The sequence below is a fragment of the Oryx dammah genome, unplaced genomic scaffold (assembly GCF_014754425.2).
Source record: "Oryx dammah isolate SB20612 unplaced genomic scaffold, SCBI_Odam_1.1 HiC_scaffold_21, whole genome shotgun sequence".
NCBI lineage: Eukaryota > Metazoa > Chordata > Mammalia > Artiodactyla > Bovidae > Oryx > Oryx dammah.
In genome coordinates, this window is record NW_024070205.1 from 5055581 (window position 1) to 5073761 (window position 18181).

Consider the following 18181-nt stretch of genomic DNA (forward strand, 5'->3'; position numbering starts at 1 on the left):
TTTTTAACTGTTAAGTCTTCTATTTCTCTACTTTATATTTCTATAACCATTACTTTAAAAAAAAAAAAAAGACTCTACTTTTTTTAAAGCAAACACCATATATAGTCTTTGCGTGGTTGTTGTTGGTATTTCTTTTTTAATCTTGGGTTTTTGTTTTTGTTTTTTTCTTATATATGTTTTTTTCCTTATTTTTTTTCCCCTTATTTCTTTTTCTTAATATTATTATTATTATTTATCTTTTTTCTTTTTTTCTTTCTTCCTTCTGCTTCGTCTCTTTAACATTGTATTTTTGAAAATCTAACCTCTACTCTAGGTTTTTAATCTTTGCTTTTCGGTTTTTGTTGTCAATCTTGTACATTTCATAACCCAATCTTACCTGACAGCGAGATTACTGGCTTGACCACTCTCTCCTCCTTTTGGACTCTCCTTTTTCTCCACCAGGTGGCCTCTGTCTCTCCCCCCTCCCCCCATCTCTTCTATATCCAACTCTGTGATTCTCTGTGTGTTCTAGATGGTGGAGAGCACCTAAGGAACTGATTACTGGCTGGACCTGTCTCTCTCCTTTTCATTCCTCTCTCTTACCCTCCTGGCCACCTCTGTCTACTTCCTCTCTCTCCTCTTCCCTGTATAACTCCGTGAATACCTCTGAGAGGTCCAGACTATGGAGCGCACATAAGGAAGTGACTATTGACTAGCTTGCTCTCTCCTCTTTTGATCTCACCGCATCTCATTCCAGTCACCTCTAACTACCCCCTCCCTCTTCTCTTCTCCATGTAACCCAGTGAACCTCTCTGGGTGCCCCTCAATGTGGAGAAACCTTTCATCTTTAGCCTAGATACTATATCATTGGTGCTGTATAGATGGAGAAGTCTAGAGACCACTGTAAAAATAAAACCGAAAACCAGAAGCAGGAGGCTTAAGTCCAAAGCTTGAGAACATCAGAGAACTCCTGAATTCAGGGAACATTAAGCAATAGGAGCTCATCAAATGCCTCCAAACCTACACTGAAACAAAGCTCCACCCAAGGGCCAACAAGTTCCAGAGCAAGACATATCACACAAATTCTCCAGCAACACAGGAACACACCCCTGAGCTTCAATATACAGGCAGTTCAAAGTTACTCCAAAACTTTAGACGTCTCATAACCTATTACTGGTCACTCCACTGCACTCCAGAGAGAAGAAACCCAGCTCCACCCACCAGACCTCCAACACAAGCCTCCCTAACCAGGAAACCTTGACAAGCCACTGATACAACCCCACCCACAGTGAGGAAGCTCCACAATAAAGAGAACTCCACAAATTACCAGAATATAAAAAGGCCATTCCAAACGCAGCAATATAACCAAGATGAAGAGACAGAGGAATACCCAACAGGTAAAGGAGCAGGAGAAATGCCCACCAAACCAGACAAAAGAGGAAGAGATAGGGAATCTACCTGAGAAAGAATTCCGAATATTGATAGTGAAAATGATCCAAAATCTTGAAGTCAAAATGGAATCACAGATAAATACCCTAGAGACAAGGATTGAGAAGATGCAAGAAAGGTTCAACAAGGACCTAGATGAAATAAAAAAGAGTCAATATACAATGAATAATGCAATAAATGAGATCAGAAACACTCTGGAGGCAACAAATAATAGAATAACGGAGGCAGAAGATAGGATTAGTGAAATAGAAGACAGAATGGTAGAAATAAATGAATCAGAGAGGAAAAAAGAAAAACGAATTAAAAGAAATGAGGACAATCTCAGAGACCTCCAGGACAATATGAAACGCTCCAACATTCGAATTATAGGAGTCCCAGAAGAAGAAGACAAAAAGAAAGACCATGAGAAAATCCTTGAGGAGATAATAGTTGAAAACTTCCCTAAAATGGGGAAGGAAATAATCACCCAAGTCCAAGAAACCCAGAGAGTCCCAAATAGGATAAACCCAAGGCGAAACACCCCAAGACACATATTAATCAAATTAACAAAGATCAAACACAAAGAACAACTATTAAAAGCAGCAAGGGAAAAACAACAAATAACACACAAGGGGATTCCCATAAGGATAACAGCTGATCTCTCAATAGAAACTCTTCAGGCCAGGAGGGAATGGCAAGACATACTTAAAGTGATGAAAGAAAATAACCTACAGCCCAGATTACTATACCCAGCAAGGATCTCATTCAAATACGAAGGAGAAATCAAAAGCTTTACAGACAAGCAAAAGCTGAGAGAATTCAGCACCACCAAGCCAGCTCTCCAACAAATTCTAAAGGATATTCTCTAGACAGGAAACACAAAAGGGGAGTATAAACCCGAACCCAAAATAATAAAACAAATGGCAACGGGATCATACTTATCAATAATTACCTTAAACGTAAATGGATTGAATGCCCCAACCAAAAGGCAAAGACTGGCCGATTGGATACAAAAACAAGAACCCTCTATATGCTGCTTAAAAGAGACCCACCTCAAAACAAGAGAAACATACAGACTGAAAGTGAAGGGTTGGAAAAAGATATTCCATGCAAATAGAGACCAAAAGAAAGCAGGAGTGGCAATACTCATATCCGATAAAATAGACTTTAAAACAAAGGCTGTGAAAAGAGACAAAGAAGGCCACTACATAATGATCAAAGGATCAATCCAAGAAGAAGATATAACAATTATAAATATATATGCACCCAATATAGGAGCACTGCAATATGTAGGACAAATGCTAACAAGTATGAAAGGGGAAATTAACAACAACACAATAATAGTGGGAGACTTTAATACCCCACTCACACATATGGACAGATCAACTAAACAGAAAATTAACAAAGAAACGCAAACTTTAAATGATACATTAGACCAGTTAGACCTAATTGATATCTATAGGACATTTCACCCCAAAACAATGAATTTCACCTTTTTCTCAAGTGCTCATGGAACCTTCTCGAGGATAGATCACATCCTGGGCCATAAATATAACCTTGATAAATTAAAAAAAATCGAAATCATTCCAAGCATCTTTTCTGACCATAATGCACTAAGATTAGATCTCAATTATAGGGGGAAACCTATTAAAAATTCCAACGTATGGAGGCTGAACAACACGCTTCTGAATAACCAACAAATCACAGAAGAAATCAAAAAAGAAATCAAAATATGCATAGAAACTAATGAAAATGAAAACACAACAACCCAAAACCTGTGGGACACTATAAAAGCAGTGCTAAGAGGAAAGTTCATAGCAATACAGGCATACATCAAGAAACAAGAAAAAAGTCAAAGAAATAACCTAACTCTACACCTAAAGCAACTAGAAAAGGAAGAATTAGAGAACCCCAGAGTTAGCAGAAGGAAAGAAATCTTAAAAATTAGGGCAGAAATAAATGCAAAAGAAACAAAAGAGACCATAGCAAAAATCAACAAAGCCAAAAGCTGGTTCTTTGAAAGGATAAATAAAATTGACAAACCATTAGCCAGACTCATCAAGAAGCAAAGAGAGAAAAATCAAATCAATAAAATTAGAAATGAAAATGGAGAGATCACAACAGACAACACAGAAATACAAAGGATCATAAGAGACTACTATCAGCAATTATATGCCAATAAAATGGACAACCTGGAAGAAATGGACAAATTCTTAGAAAAATACAATTTTCCAAAACTGAACCAGGAAGAAATAGACAATCTTAACAGACCCATCACAAGCACGGAAATTGAAACTGTAATCAGAAATCTTCCAGCAAACAAAAGCCCAGGTCCAGACGGCTTCACAGCTGAATTCTACCAAAAATTTCGAGAAGAGTTAACACCTATCCTACTCAAACTCTTCCAGAAAATTGCAGAGGAAGGGAAACTTCCAAACTCATTCTATGAGGCCACCATCACCCTAATACCAAAACCTGACAAAGATACTACAAAAAAGGAAAACTACAGGCCAATATCACTCATGAACATAGATGCAAAAATCCTCAACAAAATTCTAGCAATCAGAATCCAACAACACATGAAAAAGATCGTACACCATGACCAAGTGGGCTTTATGCCAGGGATGCAAGGATTCTTCAACATCCGCAAATCAATCAATGTAATTCACCACATTAACAAATTGAAAAATAAAAACCATATGATTATCTCAATAGATGCAGAGAAGGCCTTTGACAAAATTCAACATCCATTTATGATAAAAACTCTCCAGAAAGCAGGAATAGAAGGAACATACCTCAACATAATAAAAGCTATATATGACAAACCCACAGCAAACATTATCCTCAATGGTGAAAAATTGAAAGCATTTCCCCTAAAGTCAGGAACAAGACAAGGGTGCCCACTTTCACCACTACTATTCAACATAGTTCTGGAAGTTTTAGCCACAGCAATCAGAGCAGAAAAAGAAATAAAAGGAATCCAAATTGGAAAAGAAGAAGTAAAACTCTCACTGTTTGCAGATGACATGATCCTCTACATAGAAAACACTAAAGACTCTACCAGAAAATTACTAGAGCTAACTAATGAATATAGTAAAGTTGCAGGATATAAAATCAACACACAGAAATCCCTTGCATTCCTATACACTAATAATGAGAAAGTAGAAGAAGAAATTAAGGAAACAATTCCATTCACCATTGCAACCAAAAGAATAAAATACTTAGGAATATATCTACCTAAAGAAACTAAAGACCTATATACAGAAAACTATAAAACACTGATGAAAGAAATCAAAGAGGACACTAATAGATGGAGAAATATACCATGCTCATGGATCGGAAGAATCAATATAGTGAAAATGAGTATATTACCCAAAGCAATCTACAAATTCAATGCAATCCCTATCAAGATACCGGCGATATTTTTCACAGAACTAGAACAAATAATTTCAAGATTTGTATGGAAGTACAAAAAACCACGAATAGCCAAAGCAATCTTGAGAAAGAAGAATGGAACTGGAGGAATCAATTTGCCTGACTTCAGGCTCTACTACAAAGCCACAGTCATCAAGACAGTATGGTATTGGCACAAAGACAGACATATAGATCAATGGAACAAAATAGAAAGCCCAGAGATAAATCCACATACATATGGACACCTTATCTTTGACAAAGGAGGCAAGAATATACAATGGATTAAAGACGATCTCTTTAACAAGTGGTGCTGGGAAAACTGGTCAACCACTTGTAAAAGAATGAAACTAGATCACTTTCTAACACCGCACACAAAGATAAACTCAAAATGGATTAAAGATCTAAATGTAAGACCAGAAACTATAAAACTCTTAGAGGAGAACATAGGCAAAACACTCTCTGACATAAACCACAGCAGGATCCTCTATGATCCACCTCCCAGAATTCTGGAAATAAAAGCAAAAATAAACAAATGGGATCTAATTAAAATTAAAAGCTTCTGCACAACAAAGGAAAACATAAGCAAAGTGAAAAGACAGCCTTCCGAATGGGAGAAAATAATAGCAAATGAAGCAACTGACAAACAACTAATCTCAAAAATATACAAGCAACTCCTGCAGCTCAATTCCAGAAAAATAAACGACCCAATCAAAAAATGGGCCAAAGAACTAAATAGACATTTCTCCAAAGAAGACATACGGATGGCCAACAAACACATGAAAAGATGCTCAACATCACTCATTATTAGAGAAATGCAAATCAAAACCACAATGAGGTACCACTTCACACCAGTCAGAATGTCTGCGATCCAAAAATCTGCAAGCAATAAATGCTGGAGAGGGTGTGGAGGGAAGGGAACCCTCCTACACTGTTGGTGGGAATGCAAACTAGTACAGCCACTATGGAGAACAGTGTGGAGATTCCTTAAAAAATTGCAAATAGAAATGCCTTATGACCCAGCAATCCCATTGTTGGGCATACACACAGAGGAAACCAGAATTGAAAGAGACACATGTACCCCAATGTTCATTGCAGCACTGTTTATAATAGCCAGGACATGGAAACAACCTAGATGTCCATCAGTAGATGAATGGATAAGAAAGCTGTGGTACATATACACAATGGAGTATTACTCAGCCATTAAAAAGAATACATTTGAATCAGTTCTGATGAGATGGATGAAACTGGAGCCGATTATACAGAGTGAAGTGAGCCAGAAAGAGAAACACCAATACAGTATACTAACACATATATATGGAATTTAGGAAGATGGCGATGATGACCCTGTATGCAGGACAGCAAAAAAGACACAGATGTGTATAGCGGACTTTTGGACTCAGAGGGAGAGGGAGAGGGTGTGATGATTTGGGAGAATGGCATTGAAACATGTATAATATCATGTAAGAATCGAAATGCCAGTCTATGTCTGATGTAGGATATGACACGCTTGGGGCTGACGCACAGGGATGACCCAGAGAGATGTTGTGGGGAGGGGGGTGGGAGGGGGGTTCATGTTTGGGAACGCATGTACACCTGTGGTGGATTCATGTCAATCTATGCCAAAACCAATACAGAATTGTAAAGTAAAAATTAAAAATAAATAAATAAATTAATTTAAAAAAATAAAAAAAAAAACATAAAAAAAAAAATAAATAAATGAACAGTGGGAAGAAAGAGGAAAACAATAGAGTGGGAAAGACTAGAGATCTCGTCTCGAATATTGGAGATATCAAGGGAACATGCTATGCAAGGATGCCGCAATAAAGGACAGGAATGACAAGGAGCTACCAGAAGCAGAAGAGAGAAAGAAGAGGGAGAAAGAACACAGAGAAGAACTTTACAAACAAAGTCTTAATGACCTGAATAACCACAATTGCGGTGACTCACCTAGAGCCAGACCTCCTGGGGTGTGAAATCAATTGGGCCTCAAGATGCATCATAAGAACAAACCTAATGGAGGTGATGGAATTCCAACTGAGCCATTTAAAGTTCTGAAAGATGGGACTGTTAAAGTGCTGCCCTCAATATTTCAGCAAATTTGGGAAACTCACCAGTGGCCACAGGACTGGGAAAGGTCAGTTTTTGTTTCAATCCCAAAGAAGTACAATGCCACGAATGTTCAAACCATTGTACAACGGTGCTCATTTCACATGCTAGTAAGGTTATGTTCAAAATCCTTCAAGCTAAGCTTCAGCAGTATGTGAAACGAAAACTTCCAGATGTAGAAGCTGGGTTTAGAAAAGGCAGACAAACCAGAGATCAAATTGCCAATATCCTTTGGATCATACAGAGCAAGGGAATTCCAGAAAAGCACCTACTGGTTCACTGACTATGCTAAAGTCTTTGATGTGTGGATCACAACAAACTGTGGAAAATTCTTAAAGAGATAGGAACACCAGACTAGCTTACCTGCCTCCTGAGAAACCTGTATGCAGAGGAAGAAGCAACAGTTTGAACTGGACATGGAACAACAGACTGGTTCAAAATTGGGAAAGGAGTACATCAAGGCTATGTATTGTTGCCCTGCTTATTTAACTTCTATGCAGATCACATCATGCAAAATGCTAGGCTGGATGAATCACAAGCTGGGATCAAGATTGCTGAGAAAAGTATCAACAACCTCAGATATGCAGATGATACCACTCTAATGGCAGAAAGTGAAGAGGAACTAAAGAGCCTCTTGATGAAATTTAAAGAGGAGAGTGAAAAAGCTGGCTTAAAACTCAACATTGAAAAAACTAAGATCATGGCAAATGGTCTCCCCACTTCACGGCAAATAGAAGGGATAAAAGTAGAAGCAGTGACAGATTTTATTTTCTTCAGTTCCAAAATCACTGTGGACAGTGACTGCAGCCATGAAATTAAGATGCCTGCTCCCTGAAAGAAAAGCTATGAAAACCTGGACAGTGTAATAAAAATCAGAGACATCCGTTTGCCAACAAAGGTCCATATAGTCAAAGTTATGGTTTTCCAGTAGCCATGTACAGATGTAAGAGCTGGACCATAAAGAAAGTTGAATGCTAAAGAACTGATGCTTTTGAACTGTGGTTCTGGGAGGACTCTTGGAGTCTCTTGGACAGCAAGGAGATCAAACTAGTCCATCCTAAAGGAAATCAACCCTGAATATTTATTGGAAGGGCTGATGCTGTTGACGCTAAAGCTGATACTCCAATACTTTGGCCACCTGAATCGAAGAGCTGACTCATTGGGAAAGATCCTGATACTGGTAAAGGTTAGGAGGCAGGAGGAGAAGGGGATGACAGAGGATGAGATGGTTGGATGACACCACCAACTCAATGAACATGAATCTGAGCAAACTCCAGGGGACCTGCATGCTGCTGTCTACAGAGGGGCAAAGAGTCAAACGTGATCAAAGCAACTGAACAATAATCAAGGATTTTTTAAACACTGATACAGTTTACTGTTTGAAGAAGAAGTGAATATTTTATGAGAAAAATCGTATGTAAAGTCTACAGGGATTTTTCCTTTTTTAATAAAAATAAGCTCTCCTTATAGAATTGTCAGTTATTTTTTATCCTCAGTTAGAGAAAGACTCCAACAAAGGATCACTAGCAATCTATAATGGTGTTCGTCAGTTCAGACACTCAGTCGTGTCTGACTCTTTGTGACGCCATGAACCGCAGCACACCAGGCCTCCCTGTCCATCACCAACTCCTGGAGTCCACCCAAACCCATGTCCATTGAGTCAGTGATGGCATCCAACAATCTCATCCTCTGTCGTCCCCTTCTTTTCCTGCCCCCAATCCCTCCCAGCATCAGGGTCTTTTCCAATGAGTCAGTTCTTCATGTGAGGTGGCCAAAGTTCACCTTGGAGTTTCAGCTGCAACATCAGTCCTTCCAATGAACACTCAGGACTGATCTCCTTTAGGATGGACTGGTTGGATCTCCTTGCAGTCCAAGGGATTCTCAAGAGTCTTCTCCAACACCACAGTTCAAAAGCAGCAATTCTTCAGCACTCAGCTTTCTCAGTAGTCCAACTCTCATATCCTTACATGACCACTGGAAAAACCATAGCCTTGACTAGACGGACCTTTGTTGGCAAAGTAATGTCTCTGCTTTTCAATATGCTGTCCAGATTGCTCATAACTTTCCTTCCAAGGAATAAGCGTCTTTCAATTTCATGGCTGCAATCACCATCTGCAGAGATGTTGGAGCCAAAAAAACCCAAAAAAAGTCAGCCACTGTTTCCATTGTTTCCCCCATCTATTTGCCATGAAGTGATGGGACTGGATGCCCAAGATCTTTGTTTTCTGAATGTTGAGCTTTAAGCCAACTTTTTCACTCTCCTCTTTCACTTTCAAGAGGCTCTTTAGTTCTTCACTTTCTGCCATAAGGGTGGTGTCATCTGCATATCTGAGGTTATTGATATTTCTCCCAGCAATCTTGATTCCAGCTTGTGCTTCTTCCAGCCCAGCGTTTCTCATGATGTACTCTGCATAGAAGTTAAATAAGCAGGGTGACAATATACAGCCTTGACGTACTCCTTTTCCTATTTGGAACCAGTCTGTTGTTCCATGTCCAGTTCTAACTGTTGCTTCCTGACCTGCATATAGGTTTCTCAAGAGGCAGGTCAGGTGGTCTGGTATTCCCATCTCTTTCAGAATTTTCCACAGTTTATTGTGATCCACACAGTCAAAGGCTTTGGCATAGTCAATAAAGCAGAAATAGATGTTTTTCTGGAACTCTCTGGCTTTTTCAATGATCCAACGGACGTTGACAATTTGATCTTTGGTTCCTCTGCCTTTTCTAAAACTCAGTTTAACATCAGGAAGTTCATGGATCACGTATTGCTGAAGCCTGGCTTGGAGGAGTTTGAGCATTACTTTACTAGCATGTGAGATGAGTGCAATTGTGCGGTAGTTTGAGTATTCTTTGGCATTGCCTTTCTTTGGCATTGGTATGAGCATTGACCTTTTCCAGTCCTGTGGCCACTGCTAAATTTTCCATATTTGCTGGCAGACTGAGTGCAGCACTTTGACAGCATCATCTTTCAGGATTTGAAAGAGCTCAACTGGAATTCCATCACCTCCACAAGCTTTGTTTATAGTGATGCTTCCTAAGGCCCACTTGACTTCACATTCCAGGATGTCTGGCTCTAGGTGAGTGTGAGTGATCACACCATCATGATTATCTGGGTCGTGAAGATCTTTTTTGTACAGTTCTTCTGTGTATTCTGGCCACCTCTTCTTAATATCTTCTGTTTCTATTAGGTCCATACCATTTCTGTCCTTTGTTGAGCCCATCTTTGCATGAAATGTTCCCTTGGTATCTGATTTTCTTGAAGAGATTTCTAGTCTTTCCCATTCTATTGTGTTCCTCTATTTCTTTGCACTGATCACTGAGGAAGGCTTTCTTACCTCTCCTTGCTTTTCTTTGGAACTCTGCATTCAAGTGGGTATATCTTTCCTTTTCTCCTTTGATTTTCACTTCCCTTCTTTTCACAGCTATTTGTAAGGCCTCCTCAGACAGCCATTTTGCTTTTTTGCATTTCCTTTTCTTGGGGATGGTCTTGATCCCTGTCTCCTGTACAGTGTCACGAACCTCATTCCATAGTTCATCAGGCACTCTATCTATCAGATCTAGGCCCTTAAATCTATTTCTCACTTCCACTGTATAGTCATAAGGGATTTGATTTAGGTCATACCTGAATGGTCTAGTGGTTTTCTCCACTTTTTTCAATTTAAGTCTGAATTTCACAATAAGGAGTTCATGATCTGAGCCACAGTTAGCTCCCAGTCTTGTTTTTGTTGACTGTAGAGAGCTTCTCCATCTTCGGCTGCAAAGAATATAATCAGTCTGATTTTGGTGTTGACCATCTGGTGATGTCCATGTGTAGAGTCTTCTCTTGTGTTGTTGGAAGAGAATTTGCTATGACCAGTGCATTCTCTTGTCAGAACTCTATTATCCTCTGCCCTGCTTCATTCTGTACTCCAAGGCCAAATTTGCCTGTTACTCCAGGTGTTTCTTGCCTTCCTACTTTTGCATTTCAGCCCCCTATAATGAAAAGGACATCTTTTTTGGGTGTTAGTTCTAGAAGGTCTTGTAGGTCTTCATAGAACCGTTCAACTTCAGCTTTGTCAGCATTACGGATGGGGGCATAGTCTTGGATTACTGTGATATTGAATGGTTTGCCTTGGAAACAAATGGAGATCATTCTTTCATTTTTGAGACTGCATCCAAGTACTGCATTTCGGACTCTTTTGTTGACGATGATTGCTACTCCATTTCTTCTAAGGGAATCTTGCCCACAGTAGTAGATATAATGATCATTTGAGTTAATGGTGTTAAGTCAGATCTCAATGTGCTAATGTGAGCAAATGTCAAAGAAATCCTTAGTGAAAAAGAAGTATGGAATATGGTACTACCTGCATTTTAAAAAAATAAACATAAAGTTTATGATTTATTGTTAATTGATACTAGGATGTTCGTTATAAAATACTCAGTTGTAGTGAACATTTTATACATATATCCTTATGTACTTGTGCAAATATTTATTTAGGTTAAACCCAGAAAGAGAAGTGCAACATTTTGAGTCAGTGTTTTTATTTATTTTAAGAAATAATTTTTAAAGAATAAAAACCAAAATTAAATTCATAATTTTGTATTGATATGGCTGGTCAATGGAGTCAAATTTATTTTTCCAGGTTACAAGCCAACTCATCCAACGAAGACTCCACTTTCAAAATATCCAGGTTCAGTAATTCTTTATCCTACTTCTAGTTAAGAGCTTTATAAGGTGCAAAAGTTGCTTTATACGGGTGCAAAATCATATATTTTATTTTCATTTTCATTTCTTTAATCAGCGAGACTGAACTTTTATTGTCTACATTTATTTATTCATTTTTTGTTCATTTTTCTATTGTTTCTAAAATATTTTTAATTGTTAATTTAACTTATAAAATCCTTTAATATGAAATATTTTCTGAGGGTTGTTATTTTTTCTTTCTTTTTTTTTTGCTTTATTTTCACTAGTCACTAGTTTTATATATGAATATATGTTTGTAAATTTTCAAATATTACCAATGTATACAGAGTAAAAGGTGAATTCTTCTTATCTTTCTATAGCCTGTTACTATTATCACTCTTAATAGTTTAGGGTGTCTTCATCATATAAAAGTAGACATTTCCAAATTGATGGGCTTTCTAAAGTATCTTTGATATTAATTTCTCATTTTGATATCAGTTTCTCATTTAAATACTTTCTTCTCTGCAACTGCCTTCTGTGTTTTTTGTCTTAACTTCATTGAGGCTTTCAAATGGCTAAGTCGAAGATTTCTCTTGGCAAATGTCACATTGCTCTTGAAACTATGCAGGTTAGTTTCAAATATGTTTTGATAATGATTTCTAGCATAATTCCACAATAAGAGAATAGACTCTGTATGATTTCAGTACCTTTAAACCATGAAATTTTTGCACCTATTTTATGTCACTGGATATGTTCCAGTGTCTCCTGGTTTATAGTCTATGGGAACTTGAATAGACTTTGTATCCTGCCTTTGTGTGAAAATTATATAAATTTGATTATGTTGAATCAGCTCAGAGTGCTTTTCAGGCCTACTCTGTCTTTCTACTTTTCTGTCTAATCATCCTATTAACTTTTGAGATTTTGATATTGAAACTCTAACTAAAAATCTTAATTTATCTACTTAAAAATAATTATAATATATAGTAGAATTATATGTAACTTTGTTCTGTATTTTCCAAGTCTCCTGAAAATGTGTTATTATGTTTTCAAAATTTTAAGGAAATTTTAAAAACTAAAACTAAAAAACAAAAAAAAAATAGTTTAAGGTGTCTTTGTATCTATTTCTGTATATCAAAATCCTTACATGTGTAGCTACACATTTAATTTGGTGTCTGTTTCTTTTTTTCTTCAGTGAAAATGACATCATACTGTTCACATTTTTCTGAAACTTGCATTTTTCTACTTAATGTCTTATATTGGGATTATAGTTTGAATTATTCTTATCCCTTTAAATGATGACTTTAATATGCACCATTATATTTTATTTAACTCTTCTCCTATCAGAGGTCATTTATATGTGCAAAAGTTGTATATTAATAGGTAGCTGGGTGTATGGATCTTTTGTCTGACAGCTATGAGTGTTGTGTCTGTCTTATAAAAGCTTTAGGATTTCCCCATGCCAAAATTATACAAACATATCAACCATACTGATTGCATCCTTTGGTACATCTGAAATTTATTATGATATGGAATGAGATTGGATCCCTCTTCACTTCACCCAACCCCCATCCAATGACAAAGTGACACCATTTGTTGAATAACTTGTCTTTTCTCCAAGTGTTTTGAGATCAACATTTATGTAATTTTTCTTACCACTTCAGCCGATTCAGTAGCATTAAATGTATTCACCTTGTTGTAAAACCATCACTACTATCTAAAACTTGTTCACCACCTCAAGCTAAACTTTATACCCATTTAAGCAGTAATGCTGCTTTCTCAACCATCATCCCAGCTTCAGTAACCTCTATTCTAATTTCTGTATCTATGAATTTAACTTACCTAGATACCTCATTTAATTAGAATTTTGCATGTGTCTTTTGTGTCTGAGTTATTTCTCTTAGCATAATGTCTTCAAAGCTCATCTACCTTATCTCAGAACTTTATTCCTTTTATGGCTGAAAATATTCCAGTGTTTGTATATATCACATTTTATTTGTAATTTCATCTGTCAGTGAATACTGGGTTGTTTTTTCCTTTTTACAATTCTAAATGATGCCTCTCAGAATATTGGCATCTAAGTATCTATTTGGAGTCCCTGCTTTGAATTTCGGGAGTGGGTATATACCATGGAGTGGAATTATTGAGTTATATGTTAATTCTTGTTTAATTTTCAGAGGAACTGAAAATATTGTCCTCCATTTCAAAAATATGTTTTAAATTGGTTGCACCATTTTCATGCCCACCAGTGAAAAGTTTCTAATTTCTTGCCCTCTTTTCCAATACATGTTAATTTCTGGTTTTTAGAATAACTGGAATTATCTACGTTAGTTAGCAGATGTGAAGTAGTTTCTTGTGGCTTTTATTTGTATTTCCGTAATGATTGGCAATGTGAGCAGCTTTTCATGTGCTGCTTGGCCATTTATATATCTTCTTTGGAGAAATGTCTATTTATGTCTCTTGCCTATTTGTAAAATGGCTTTGTGTTGTTGTTGAGTTTTAGAAGTGTATGATATATTTTGGATATTAATCCCTTATCAGGTTTATTATTTGCAGATGTTTCTGCTCATTCTGTGAGTTGCTTTTCACTCTATTAATAGTGTCCTTTGATGCACAAAAGTTTTTAGTTTTGATATAGTCTGATATATCTATTTTTCTCTTTGTTATATGTGCTTTTGATGTCACATCTAAGAAATCATTTCCAGTTCAATATTATGAAATTGTCCTCTTTATTTTCTTCTAAGAGTTTTATAGTTCTATGTCCTATGTTTTTCGACTCATTTTAAATTACTTGTTGTGTATAGTATAACATAGATGTTAAATTCCATCCTTTGCCTGTAGATATCTAGTTTTCTGAAAATCGTTTGTTGAGAAAAGCTGCCCTTTCCTCACTGAATGCTCTTAGCACCCTTGTAAACAATCATTTGACCATATGAGCAAGGGTTTATTTCTGGGCCCTATATTCTATACCATCGGTCTGTATGTCTGTCTGTATGCCAGTATTGTCTTGATTATTGTAGCTTTTTAGTAAGTTTTTAAATCTCCTTCATTCATTTAAATCTTCTTCACTTTCAGCAATTTTCTTATAGTTTTCAATGTACAAATCTTTTATCTTCTTGGTTAAACTTATTGAGTATTTTACTGTTTTTGATGCCATTGTTAATTGAATTGTTTGCTTGCTTTCCTTTTTGGATTGTTCATTGTTGGTGTGTAGCAACACAACTGTGTTTTGTGTGTTGATTTTGTATCCTTCAGCTTTGCAGAATTAATGTGCTAGTTCTAGCAGTTGTGTGCATTTGTGTGAATGTATGTGTGATCTGTAGAGAGCTTTCTGTATGAAAGATCATGTCATCTATAAACAGATAATTTTATTTCTTCCTTCCCATCTGGATATTTTTAACTTCTTTTTTGCATAATGACTGTGACCCAAACTTCCAATATTATGTTGACCTGAAGTGGCACATGCAGAAATTCTGTCTTGTTCTTGACCTGAAAATAAAGTTTTAGTCGTTTGACATTGAGTATGATGTTAGCCACAAGTATTATATAAATGGCCTGTATTATGTTGAGGAGTGTACTCCAGAGCAATTTTTAAATCACTTTTAAGCCCTCCTTTATCTAGAATCACATTGAATTCAAGGCTGATTTTGAGACTATGCTGATGATAAATTTGCTTGCTGTACATAGAGTTAGTCACAGGACTATCAACAGACCAGAAGAAGAATGTTAATGGCCTTGAATATAGTAACATAATATAAGGTAAAATAAAAGTTTATAAAATTTAATGATGCAACTTTGAATGAGAAACATTAATATAATTTATAAGGAAATTAAATTATAATTATGAATTATAAAAAGGTACAAAACCAACAGCAATGAATTTATAGATCTTTAAGATTTATTTAGTCTTCCTTTTAACTTATTTCCAATTTTCCCCCCTAGGATATCCCAATCCCAGTGAAGAAATACCATCACTTGAAGACTTTGAGGATTTAGGTATTATTTTGATTATTAATAACCTGCATTATGAAACCTTAGATTTCTATATGGAAACATCATGGTTCAATCATTTGTAGGTAGGGAAGAAACAATGTGTCACAAATAATTAGTAATAATTGACATTTACAATTGTGTTATTGATGCAGATACCAAGACATGTTAAGTGGTGGGATATATAGACACATGTAGGTAATTTTCTCTAATCTAGTGAATTCTAATAGTCTTGGTGTGCTTGTGTGCTAAATCACTAAGTCATGTCCAACTCGTTGTGACCCCATGGACTGTAAGCCTGCCAGAACACTGGAGTGGGTTGCCATTTCCTCCTCCAGGGGATCTTCCCAACCCAGGGATTGAACCCTATCTCTTGCATGTCCTGCATTGGCAGACAGATTCTTTACCACTGAGCCACTTGCTGCTGCTGCTGCTGCTGCTAAGTCGCTTCAGTCATGTCCGACTCTGTGCGACCCCATAGATGACAGCCCAATGGGCTCCCCCGTCCTTGGGATTCTCCGGGCAAGAACACTGAAGTGGGTTGCCATTTTCTTCTCCAATGCATGAAAGTGAAAAGTGAAAGTGAAGTCACTCAGTCGTGTCCGACTCTTCGTGATCCCATGGACTGCAGCCTACCAGGCTCCTCCGTCCATGGGATTTTCCAGGCAAGAGCACTGGAGTCGGGTGCCATTGCCTTCTCCGACTGAGCCACTCAGGAAGCCCCTAATAAGCTGTACACAATAACCTGTAAAAGCTACAGCACAACACAGTGAAAAGGGAGGTTCCTGTTAAGAGTTTAACAAGATGGATCCTGTACCTGGAATCTATTTAAAAGGGTTCTGTGATCAAAGTGACTTGGATGTACTCAGCAGTCATGCTCAAACTTGATTGATAAACATTTTTGCTGTAGTTCTTAGATGGTCTGATTAAAATTAAAGTATAGCTGCTATGTGGGATCCATATGTGTTCTTCAAAACTTTAAAAATTTTTTCTCAGATGCAGGAATCATTGCTTTGGCTATTCTTACTGCAAGTGAGTATCTCAAATTTTAATACCACTTAAATAAAGATGTAATATGAAGATGAGATGTGCATTTCTTCAATGATGTTCAGTTATTATAGTTTTTGTAGTAGAACAGTCTAATAATACCTGACCTTTTCTATGATATACTGCCTTATGTTGGTGACTGTATATTGTTTTATATTCTACATGTCCTCTTAGTAACAAACCCTAAATAATACATGGAGATGACCATGACCATTGGTCATGTGAGTCTACTTCCCAAATATGCTTTGGATAATTTTCTAAATTAAGTAAGGGCTCTAACTTACTGTGAACTGTTCAAGTGATTCCAGGGGGCTGGATTTACATACTGAAGAGTCAAGATGGAATGTAAATGTACATAGGCCTAAATAAATTAGTATTTTCTGATGATAGAAATGGTCAGAAATAAACATAACTAACATTGATTTCTTCTGCTTGGTTTGGAATTTTGGTAGTTAGTTTTCAGCGTCACATGTCATTTGTTTCCTGTTTTCTTGTAGTTGTTGCTGTTATAGTAGTTTGTACGTGCCTATACAGATGTCTTTTCAGTGGGAAGAACGAAGAGAAGGATATGAAAGAGAAGGCAAAGGAACTAAAAGAGAAGGAAGAGAGGGATATGAAAGAGAAGGAGGAGAGGGAGAAGAAGGAGAAGGAGAGGAAGGAGAAGGAGGAGAAGGAGAGGAAGGAGAAGGAGGAGAAGGAGATGAAGGAGAAGGAGGAGAAGGAGAGGAAGGAGAAGGAGGAGAAGGAGAAGGAGGAGAAGAAAGAGAAGGAGAGGAAGGAGAAAGAGAAGGAGAAGAAGGAGAAGGAAAAGGAGATGAAGGAGAAGAAGAAAGAGAAGCAGCAGAAAAAGGAGAAGGAGATGAAAGGGTAAATCAAAACACATTTCCTCTAACTTATTCTAGCCTCTTTACTTTGGACATATTTTTGTGCAGTTTTTGTTTGTCTTCTGTATTGCATGCTATATGTTTTTTAATGTGCCTGCATGAGTACACTGCCTGAATTTCATTTCATTACTAGAAATGTTTTTAGCTGCTTTTAATATCACTACAACAAGAGGAATTTGTGCAGAATTTTTTCAGCTACTATGACGGTAAGAAAAATTTCTGTGGAGTTTGAGGTTTAACTTCTACAGCAAATCATGGACGGTTATGGGGTTTTTCCCACCCTAGGTATACCCTCCTCCCTGGATTGGACTAGTGGCCCAGATGAACTTTTAAATGGTTCACTGTGAAGAATTTGGCATTTATATTCACTACAATTATTATGATGAAGATCTCCATTTGTCTGTATAACTTAGGTCATTGTAAGAAGCTGTGTAGCTAAAAACTGATTTCACTTAGAGTTGTTATTTATGTTATACTGAAGAACTAAAAGCAGCATTATTTTATTTCCCTTTATATTTTCTTAATTTGCTAAGTGGCAGTGAAACTGAAGGGGTTAAAATTACTGTAAGGAATAGGATTTACAAGGCGTCTCATTAGTTTTGTCTTGATCTGTAAAAAGGAAACCAGTCTGCTCAGAGGACTGAGAATTTAAAAAGTGCACAAATTCATACTGTTT

The 18181-nt window shown here is 36.9% G+C and overlaps 1 protein-coding gene across 1 annotated transcript in view; it reads left to right on the forward strand.

Moving 5' to 3' along the window:
* Positions 1 to 17680, forward strand: part of LOC120880392 (membrane cofactor protein-like) — a 59130-nt gene extending 41450 nt beyond the window's left edge. Inside the window, exons 7-11 of the mRNA XM_040263724.1 lie at positions 11547 to 11594; positions 15527 to 15580; positions 16571 to 16606; positions 17119 to 17275; positions 17354 to 17680. Of these exons, the coding sequence (XP_040119658.1) occupies positions 11547 to 11594; positions 15527 to 15580; positions 16571 to 16606; positions 17119 to 17275; positions 17354 to 17492 (434 nt within the window). The 3' untranslated portion in view covers positions 17493 to 17680. The remainder of the gene's footprint in view (positions 1 to 11546; positions 11595 to 15526; positions 15581 to 16570; positions 16607 to 17118; positions 17276 to 17353) is intronic.
* The last annotated feature ends 501 nt before the right edge of the window (positions 17681 to 18181 follow it).